The sequence below is a fragment of the Propithecus coquereli genome, unplaced genomic scaffold (assembly GCF_000956105.1).
Source record: "Propithecus coquereli isolate 6110/MARCELLA unplaced genomic scaffold, Pcoq_1.0 Scaffold88, whole genome shotgun sequence".
NCBI classification, from domain to species: domain Eukaryota; kingdom Metazoa; phylum Chordata; class Mammalia; order Primates; family Indriidae; genus Propithecus; species Propithecus coquereli.
Window position 1 is genome coordinate 6,503,824 of NW_012155062.1, and position 11,082 is coordinate 6,514,905.

General features: G+C 35.4%; 1 protein-coding gene across 1 annotated transcript in view; it reads left to right on the top strand.

The window, feature by feature from the left end:
* Window positions 1-11,082, top strand: part of MRPS9 (mitochondrial ribosomal protein S9) — a 58,588-nt gene that overhangs the window by 32,615 nt on the left and 14,891 nt on the right. Inside the window, exon 5 of the mRNA XM_012664261.1 lies at window positions 1,995-2,074. Coding sequence (XP_012519715.1) covers window positions 1,995-2,074 — 80 coding nt within the window. The remainder of the gene's footprint in view (window positions 1-1,994; window positions 2,075-11,082) is intronic.

Below are 11,082 nucleotides of genomic sequence, written 5' to 3' on the forward strand. Positions count from 1 at the left end.
TTAATATTATTTCAGCTAAAGTCTTTGTACAACTTTTGTGGGAAACTTGTCAAGTTCAGTTGTGCAAGGAGCAACAAGAAATTTTAAAAGGAATAATGAAGGGAGCTTACCGTACCTGGTATCAAAATGAGGCAAAAAGCTCTGCTGGTTAAATGGCAGTAGCGGCGCGGAGTAGACGGGCGATTGGACAGAGGGGTATATTCAGCGGCAGCTTATGCTTATGCCATATTTTGTGAATTCTAGGACATGTTTTTTCAAATTTTAACATCTTTGACAGCAGGGCACACTTTACAATTATTGTAAACTGTAATATTTGCCATAGTTTGACAGCTTTTTTTGTGTGTGTGTTATGTAAAGTACATGATGGGGCACCTTTAAATCTGTGATACTGTAGATTCAATGAAACCCTGTGTGTGTGTGTGTGTGTGTGTGTGTGTGTACACATACATAATGAAATCAGTTCCAGGATATGAGACCCAACTCAAACATCTCTCCGTGAAATGAAGTTTATGAAAATGATGTTGGAAAAGTATTTAAATCATCCATAAGCCATTGGTAAATAAGAATCTGTTTTTATCTTTCAAGCTAACTGCCCAATCAAGACTTTTTTTTCACCACTTATTATGAAATTTTGGTCTTCATTTTTAAGCTTATTCACTTAAAGTGGCCTGTCTAATGCTAATTATCCTTAGAAAAGAAAGATATCCCACAAACAATGTAAGTAGTATTTCAACAGAAACGCGTATACTATTCAAAAAACTGTAGAAGGATAAAGAGTCTTTGCTGGACAAAATAATACTTGGATTTCTGCCTCACAAACATAAACTCCAGATAGAGTAAATACGTAAACATGAACTTATAAAAATTCCAGAAGAAAATGTAGGAAAATAGTTATAGAGAGCCCAAAGCCTTAAAGCATGCTTTCTCAGTAGGGATAGAGGTTGGTTCAGAGGGAGTGAGGAAACCTAGTTGTTACAGTGGTCTGTGGCCCTTCGCAGGTCCACAGTATACGTCAGCAGATACGTTGTATTAGTATATCTGTGGTATTAAAATTTAATGGGGAAGGTGGCATTTAGAGAAAAAATGCCTAAAAAAGGCTTTCTTAGTGGGATCAATAATGAAAAAACAGTTGAGAAACATGCTGTAGAGGAAAAGTGACAGATTAGACTATATACATATTCTAAACTTCTTGAGTATGAAAGATGTCATAAACAAAAGTGAAAGGTAAGTGACAGACTGGGAGAAAATAGTTACAACTATGGAATGGACCAAAGAGTATAATAATCTTTAATGTACAAGAGTTCCTACAAATAGTTAACAGAGAAACAATAGAAATAGTATGGACAAAGGATATGGAGTTAGCATTTGGCTTATTTACTAGAGTGACTCCATTTCTCAGTTTATTTGGTGGTTGTTAGATGTGAATGGCCATCTGTATTTGAAAAGGAATTACACGGAACACCTTTTTGAGGGCCCTTCTGTTGCAGACATTTTAAACTCTCAGAGGTAGATGACCACAGGGTTGAAACAAATAATGTGGCATAGAAAAACATGTTCTGTAGTGCTTTTCTTTGTTACGTTTGCCTGTTTTGAATTCTCTGAATATACTGCATTATTGACTCTGTCAGTTTTCCTTTTTAAGAATATAGGACATTGTGTTTATAGCTAAACCTAATTTTTTTGTTGTAACAAGATGATTTTGGCGATTTTATGAGTTTTTCCATGAAATAAATTACAAAAATGCTCATGGAGAAATATTTAGGAATATTTTATTAAACATAAACATTGTTTTAATGGGTATGAAATATTAAATATCTTAAATATTTGTGTATTGAATATGCTAAACTAAATATTAAATCCTAAATATTAATGATTTTTTTGTTATTTTAAAAGTTAATCAGAATTATAAGTGTGTCTCATAACTGCAGTTAAATACAACTATTTGGTCTGTCTCTGTATGTATTTTTATTTGTTTTCATCTGGCTTTTTATTAGCAATCCAGTGGGGAGAAGATGGCCGTCCATTTCATTTTCTCTTCTATACTGGCAAACAATCATATTATTCATTAATGCATGTAAGTATGTTACATTTATGATAAATAATATGAACTGTAAGCTACAAAACTAATTATACTGGAGACTTTTCTCAGTTTCAGAATTTACCTCGTATTTTATAATGCTCAAAAATGAGACTTCTAGGGGAAAGAGTATGTTGATGAAAGGCTTTATATTTTATTAATTCACTTTTTTCCTAAAGGTAAACTTTATGAAATTTATATCAGAATGGTTTGTCCTTAAAATGCTTTTACCTACAAATTAAAATCATGTTAGGAGATAAATGTTCAACTCAATAATGGTGCATGTAACTATAACTGCTTCCAAGGTAGGGAACAAGGCCAAGTGCATGGTGTTGTCAGGGGCTGTGGAGGCATTTACCCTGAGAGAGTCAAATAGTTCTCTCTACTTCGCTTTTGATATTTATATACAATTTTTGCTTTTCACAGGTTAACGTGGTGTATGATTCTAGAATTTGGGCCCAAAAACAGCCTAAGAAATGATTGTTACATTTTGACTTCCAACTGCATTTGAATGTATTGTGAACAGTTTTGTTTTCAGACCTATCAGTGTTTGATAGTGTGCACATTTGGGAGTGTTCCCCAGAATTACTATTTTTGAAAAAGGCTGTATGCCAGTATCTTTTTTATTTTTAGAACATGATGTCAAGTTCTATTTTATTCATTATATTTTTTTAATAAGTTTCAGAAATATTTATGGGGTGTCTCCCATCCACAGGCTTAAATCAATGCACACATTTACTCTGCTTTTTAGAATTATCTGGTATTTATTTGTGTTCCACAAACCCAAAGGACAAAATCCCCACTTGTCAGGTACATTTATTTCTTGAGGAAAAAAAAGAAAACCTTCTTTTCGCTTTTTGTTGACCTTGGGCAAATGAGCTTCTTGCCCTGGCAGAAATGAAATGAATGATAAATGTAGAGTGTGTCTTTGCTGAGTAATGGAGCTGAGGCTCAGGCTGCCGCGGAGGTTCTCTCCCGCACAGCCTGAGGCTGCCCGAGGACCCCTGCTGTTCATTTAAATAGGTATGTCAAATCTGCCTCCAAACGCCGCTGGTTTGATCTGTGGTAATATTTGTGAAGGTTCCATATGGACTTGAGCCCCCTGCAGTGCTAAGAAATAATGTACAACGCTTCATGGTGCAGACGCAAATTTTCTCTGAAAAGGGATGCAATGCTGCGTTTTAGCTGTCGGAGGGGATGATGGAGCTGATGCGCTAGGCCTGTCAACTTGTTACACGGATGGGTTGCACGCAGCGAAGCTGTGGAAAATCTGTGCCTTTTAACTTTTCTACTTAATCACGGTTGTAGCATTGCCTTTAGACTGTATGCTACATTAATTCTCTTCCTGCCTTCTGCCTTTCATCCCAAGTTTCACGGAAAAAAGTAAAGCATGCAGGTCTTGTAGAAGAGCCTTATCAAACAGCTGTCATCTGACAAGCCATTTGCATTTGTTTTGGCTGAAACTGAGCAACCCAAGGGCAAGATATTTTGTTGCATTCCATCATAATGAAGAAATTATACATTGTATAGGAGGCCTAACTTTATTTTTTTAGTTTATATGTTTTAAAAGGTATTGCTCAAGAAACTGATTAGTTTCTCAGTAGGTAAGATTTTATCATACTCTATGGCTAAAAGGTCAAATTATATCTGATTAATAAACATTCTTTCTTTTTGAGTAATATGTTTTGTTACATATTAAAGGGTTCTTTGGGCTTTTATGTCTCAGTTCAACTCAGTAATTCCTAAATATATGCCTCATGTATGTATTTCAGCATCATGTACAGCAAATGTTGTCAATTACAACTATAGTCACACCAGTCTCATTTTCTAGGTGACACAAATCACCGTCATCCAGCATCTGCCCAAGATCCTGTTACTTTGAAATAGTGACTAAATCGTCACTGTTCAACTTACAGAAACGCTTTTGTAGTTGTCGGGCACTGCCTGTAAAGTCCAGCTGTGAAACTTGGAGCCCTTAGTATGTTTGCTCTCTCCTTTGTTCTGCCTTCCCTTGGTGATGGGGGGATAGCTGTCCCCTTCTCTCCTTGGTGATCTCGCTACTGCTGTCCCCCACCGCGGTATGGGAAGTAACCCCTTGAAGCCTGTGGCAGGCTTTAAAGACTTGGAAATGAATCCTTGTTGCTACTATTTATTTTTGTTGATATAATTATTTTCCCCATATGACAGGATAACTGACACTAAGCCAAACTGTTTTTCCCACATCGTTGACCAATTGTAATTGGGTGAGGCCCAGCCACCATTGGCCAAGCTTTTTGACAAGAAAACAGATCTAGAGCCTGTGTGCAGTTGTGTGAGGAGACCCTTCTGATGTCGATTAACCTTTTCTATCTTCTGTGATGATGCTAAATCTTCTTTTTAGTATTTGGTGTCTGTTTGCATATTAAGTCTCTATATTATTTCCTAGCAACTAATGAAATACAGTCCCAATGCAGCCTACAGTTGGGGACAGTTTATAATGCTTTAATGACTACGGTTTCCAATTGACCTATGGTTAGTCCCTCCAATTTTTGTGGAGAAGTGAGGAGGATTTTGAGGAAAAAGAGTAATGAGCTGAAAGATGCAATTTATTGTCCCTATTCAGAAGGATTATAAGAAAGTATAAAGCAAAGGGATCCATGCCGATCCCTGGGGTTCTCACTCTTTATAAATGCATCACACTCCAGAGGTTCATTTGCAGGTCAGTTGGGATTCCCATTTTCCTATGGATATAATGATCCACCTGTCTTCAGCTTCCTGGGAAAGTCAATAAAAATCCATTTATTTTATAGCATCGCTAAGAAGATGTACATATATAATGAAAAAAAAGTATAAAACAGTAATAACAAATAATTTAAATAATAAAAACTAGTTTAAGTAAGAAGAAATAAGAGACTTCCTGACTTTTCACAGAGCGTCGCTGAGTATGTAAAAAGGATTCCCTGCTTGATGGTGCTGGCTCGGCTGGCTGATTCCACCCAGAGTGTGTGGCTTCCCATTTCCTTAATACATTTAAACAGTGGAACTTGTATGCTTTTCAGATGTGATTTAGGGCTTCATTTAGGTTTCTGGGGCAGAAGGAAGAAAGAGAGAAAGAGTAAAAGAAGTTTCCCGAAACAACTGAGCAAAAGTGTAAGGAAAGAGAAGACTGTTAAAGAGAATATAGATATCATTACAAAAAGGAAATGCTGTACAATGTGACTAGCCTAGGTCTAGACTAGGCAGAAGACCCCCTGTGCACAGTTAAGGGGAGTACAGAAGGGACTAGGCCAGAGGGTGGGCTTCTCCTTGGATCCATGGCAGTAACCCTGCCTGCAGCAGCCTGAGCCTGTCCAGGACCACCAAGTTGGTGGCAAAGGAACAGTGGGCTGCATTCATGAGCAAGACATTTGTAATCTTGGTAGTCATGGTTCAGCTCGTATAGGTCTTTTAATTTTAAGAAAAATGTAAATTCAGGTTTACTGTTTGTACCATTACATATGTTTCTGAAAAAAGTAAAATTCACTCACTGAAAGTAAGTTTTTGAAAATCATTTAAAACTCATTATGGGAGGTGATTGTTTGACTCTGAAGTGGGAACCCTTTTGTAAAACATGATTCATCAAGTCAAGGCATGTCTGTAATGCAGCTTTTCCCAAAGTGCTTTCTGCAGAACACAGGTAATGAAATATTTTCCAAGAAAGGAGCTTTAAAAAAATAAATAAATAAGAAAAATAAGAAAAAAAGGAAAGGGGCTTTGAAGTGACTCTAGTTTGGGAATGTTGCATATTCTGTACTAGGGAACTCTAATGCAGTGAAACTTAGCAGGATCAAAACTCTGTGAAGTCCATAAGTAAATGTACTGCTTTAACCTTCTGCTGCTCAAATGGAGTAAACCCAGAATCTTTTTACCCAGAACACATTTTAATGTCCCATGAAACCAGGTCTTGGGAAAGGCTGCAGTACAGAATATTGAAAACACTCTGTAATTGTCACCATAGGCATTACTCATCTTAAACAATTTTTCTCAATAAAGGTTAATAAAGTCTTCCCAGTTTTAGGACTGGTATCAGCCCCAATACCTTAAGCATTTATCAAAATTTTACAAAAGCTACCTTTACCCCAATCTTTAAGATAAGGGAGGTATGCAGCTCTAAAAACTGCACTGGAAATTTAGCATCATACGGAAACTTCATTTATATTTTAGGACTAGTTTTACAGTAAATAATGGAGTATTTTCAAAATATTTCTTTAAATTGAAAGAACTACATGGCCACAGATGAAATTTACACCAAAAAAAAAAAAATAGAAAAATAAGTTTAAAATGTGGAAGAAAACTAGGTAATTCTAATCCTTATAACTTATGCATAAACAGGATTCATTTGCCTTGTGAAAGAAGCTCCTGGCTTATTTAGAGATTCCCCAGCTCATTTTAAATGACTTAAATAACCTGAGTTCTCAGAGCACGAGGACAGCAGCCCCAGAGTGCTGCTTCATTATGTGACAATTCCAGACTCAATAAGCAAAAGCCCTGGGGACTGAGTATCACAAAATTCTTACTTAGTTTAGATGCTTCTAGATCCTCTTTGTGACCTGTGGGGAATATTTAAAACTCTTGGATGTAGGGCTCTTATCTTTAAAAATGGAATTAAAATAGTGACCCTTCTCACAGTGAGGTATTGTTAAATAACTACTTTACAGCTATGTAAAGTGCTTATTTTTAAAAAGCTACAAACTAGTGCTGAAATATATCTGCATGCTATTTTAAGACTTTTCTGGACAGGAGTTAATTTAGTAATTAATTCAGCAGTAGAAATTGCTGTTCCAGAGGTATCTTTAATGTACATTTTCTACCCATATGAATAATTACCATTGTATATCTGGTATGCTCTAAGTATACCAATTAGGAAAATTAATTTTTTAAAGATAGATTCAACTTATTATTGTCTCTATGTTGATTTTAATCAGATTACTTCTTTTGTAATCGTATAATATACGATGGGACTTTAATTTGCGTAGTAAGAATATAGGGTTTCTGTGTTAAAAAAAACACTTTCAGATCATCACTCCTGGGTGTGGACTTCTCCAGAGTCCTTTTTCATATGACCTGTCTCTAAGACTATTTCCTTTTTATGTTAAATAGCGTTACACAATGTATAAACTATATAGCGTGTCATATTCACAAAGTAATAGCAGAGGTCTGCCATAGAACTATATATATCACTTGGAACTGTAGATATGTAACAGAAACCTCTCTCTTAGTTAATACTAAATGAATTATATTTGTACTTATTTAACTTGATTTTGTATATGCCAGTGGCCAAAAAATTGAGAAGATGACTTAAGAAATTGATTTTCTGTGATTTCTTTAATAAACACAAATTTGAAGTCAGTTACTTTACTATTACTGAACTAGTATCTAAGATGACAAGGACTATTAATATTATTAATAGTTTGTTACTGTTTATTTTGTGTACCAAAATACAATTGACTTTCTCTATACCAACTCCCCCATATGAAATGTTACTTGTTTACCTTTCCTAAAATTGAAATTTCCACATGATTAATGTAAACAAAACATATTTTAAAAGGATACTAAAAATCAGACTGCTCATGCTCTTGGAAGGGTTTAGTTTAAGGACTTCTTTTCTGCAACCTGAGCATCTGGTATTTTCAAATTAGGTACCTTCTAAATTTGACTCATACATTATGGAAATCTGATGACACGAGGGGTGGATAGGCTTGCTTTGATTTTATGAAATATTAATCATAGCTGTGATTAATGATTCAGCATTTCACATCTGGGTTATTCCTGTCATATTTGAAAATTACACTATTAAATACAGTATATTAACTTAGAGTAGGTGGGGTCATACTAATTCTCTAGTGTCCCTTAAAAATTAAGTGGAAACTTAACAATATACCAGAAGCTACCAGTGATAATCTGTGATGTTGACAGTTCCTGGCATATTTTATACCCTCAAGAATTTTTTGATGTAAATTAGTACACATCTCTTCAGGGAGTTGAAGCTATAGAATCTACTTTCCAGAGAACTGTTGTCTCTAACTAACCAAGAAGCTCAAGAGTGGTTTTATTATGCAAAAGAGGAAGAATAAATAGAAATGGTGCACCAGTAAAATTGTTTCGATTGTTTGACTCTTGAAAGCCATACCTCACCCCTGCTATCATTCTTGACCATCACTATAGGTCACGCACTGTGCTAAGTACATACTTTACATATATTTTCTTATTTAAAAAAAAGTATGGAGTGGGCTTAACAAGCATTATGTGATTTGATGGGTTACAATCATCAGATTGTAAGCATTTGCTCTAAATAAATAGAATTTACCATGTTTAAAATCTGACATACTTTTCATGGGTCATTTTCTCTTCCATATTTTTTCTGATTATTTTACTTGTATCGTTTATAAATTAATATGAATCTAAATTTAACACTAGAAGGAAATGGCATAGTGGAAGAATATTTGAAGCAAAATATGGACTTATAGTAAAAGTTGCTCTCAAAAGTCATTGGAAAATGATGGTTAATTTAGCAGCCTGAACTTTGACCTAAAACTTACATACAAGGCAGGTCGATTATTGTTATTATAGTTGCTTTGGTGATTCTAGAAAATTAAATAAGCCCTTATAAGCAGAAGAGGATGTCTTATTACTGTTGTTGGTGTTCTCTTAAGTTCATACATTCATAGCTAGATTTGAAAGATATACCATCTCTGACTTTTGCACTCTCCACACCTTAGGAGTCTGGCCCCGGCAGCTGAGCGCTTGCTGCAGTTCCCCAGGCCAGAGCACCCGGGGCTAGCAGCAGCGTGTCTGCCGTCTGGCCTGCTGAGGCTGTGCTAGGTGCACGTTGACATGCTGTTTGCCCATGTGGATCCACTTCATACAAGTGGGGAGGATTCATTGAGGGGGTCTGTCTCTATTTTACTCGTTCAGAACATTTGAGAATTGCTTTCTATTAATAGAAACAGAGGTGCATAGAAAATTTTCTATATACTATCCAGTTGGAGTCACAACCCAGTATTTTAGCCTTTAAAAATAAGGTAAAAGTACCCAAACCATAATCAATGAGGCTTACCAATTCTTGGGAGACAAATTGTAAATTTCATTTTAAGCTGAGTAACAGGTATATATTCTATATGTGGATGGTTCGTGTTAGTTCTTACTTTTCTTTAGGGTGGACGGTTGGGTTTTTGTTTTACATTGTCAGATACGTTCCTCTGCTGCTACAGGTGATGGGTTTATACTTGGGATGTAGTTGTAGGGACAGTTACACTTAATATGGATACTAGGATTAAATTAACTTTGGCCCTTTACTATTGCGTTGAACTAGATTTTCCATAGTTCTCAAGCTTCAATGTGCATCACTCAGAGACATTGTTAAAACAGATCCCTGGACCCCACATTTAGAGGTTCCTCATCAGCAAGTCTGGAGAGGGGCCTGAGAATTTGCTTTTCCAACCAGTCTAGGCTGGGGTGCTGCTGGTCTGGGGACTGGACCTGTGGAACTACTGAGCTAGAGTGATGGATTCATTTTCAGTGTGAGATACTCATGGCCACTATTAGAGTCTAGCTCATCCCCAGTTTTGTAACTTCTAAGTGTTACTTTTCTTCTTTTTCTTTTCTCTTTTAAACTATCAATTCTACTACCCTTAATGAAAAACAAAATAAAACAAAAAACACTCTTATGAGTCTTTCCAGCCAGAAGGAATGAACTTTTACATCTTTATTCATTGAGAAGTCCTACCCATTCAGTATCATCTCAGCTTTTCTCACCTATATTTATGTTGTAGAAACCCAAAAGCTCTGCCTTTACATCCTCTTTTCTTTCTCTTTCTTTCTTTTCTTTTCTTCTCTCTCTTTTTTTTTTTTTACATTCTTTTTCACTGTGAGAGAAATGGATCCCTGAAAAGAGGTTGCAAAATGAAGATAGTACTAAAATGCAAGCACTAGCAAATACGGTGACAGTGGCAAAGGGACATTTCTCCTCTTAGAACAAACTTTATCAGCAACATTATGATGTAATATGGCCTCTAATCGAGCCCACAAGAAGTTGCCGCCCCCAAACTTGAAATTATTAAGGCTATTTGAGATATGGATTGACATCTCTATCAGTAACAGGGTATTTCTTCTGACGTTATTTCATGATATTGGAAGCTATCATGATTACCAGAAAAGGGGGTTATTTATATCATGTCTGGCTCATCCTTTTAAAATGCCTATCTGTTCATTAGGTATTAGTACAGTAGGTTATATATAAATTCTAAATGAATAAATACAAATATATTGGGAATTAGTCCTCAAAAAATTATCTGCTTAATGAAAAATATTGGGAAGACCATTGCATTATTCTGCTTGTTATAAACTCATTGCCTGGAAACTATATTTTATTGATAACCCTATTGCTGGATTATTGCTTTTTATAAGTCCTAACAAACTGGCAAACTTTTTCCTACTTTCATTGCAATTTAACAAGTGAACACATTCACGGACTTTGTTAGAAAGTAAATTAACAGAAAGAAATCAAATAGTGAAAAATAAATGTAATAGAAAACTCTTTAAGGCACAAACCACATGGTGGGGACTTAATTATGTAAATATTAAATATTAGATTAGTTCAGCTATAAATACCATAAATGCTGGGTAATGCTCTAAGTTTAAACTTCATATTGCCATATAAATTCTGATTTTTCTTAAGGAAAATTTTTTTGTCCTGTTTGTGAAACTCTAAGGAAAATATAGGGGTTTTTTGTTGTTGTTGTTTTTTAACCAGCCTCACCGAAGTGAAGTTGTAGAGTTATTTTAAAATCAGTTAAAGTTAAGAGTGCAATGATGTATGATATAAACTTCTCATTGAAATTACTCTACCATCTTTTAGTTTGAGTGAGAAATAGTATTATTAAAAGCATTTTCAGCTTTATTTACTCTGCAGCTGGATTCTCTGAGGAGGCCACATTAGAATTAAGGAGAACTGACAGGGGAAAACTATAAATTATATCATGACTTAT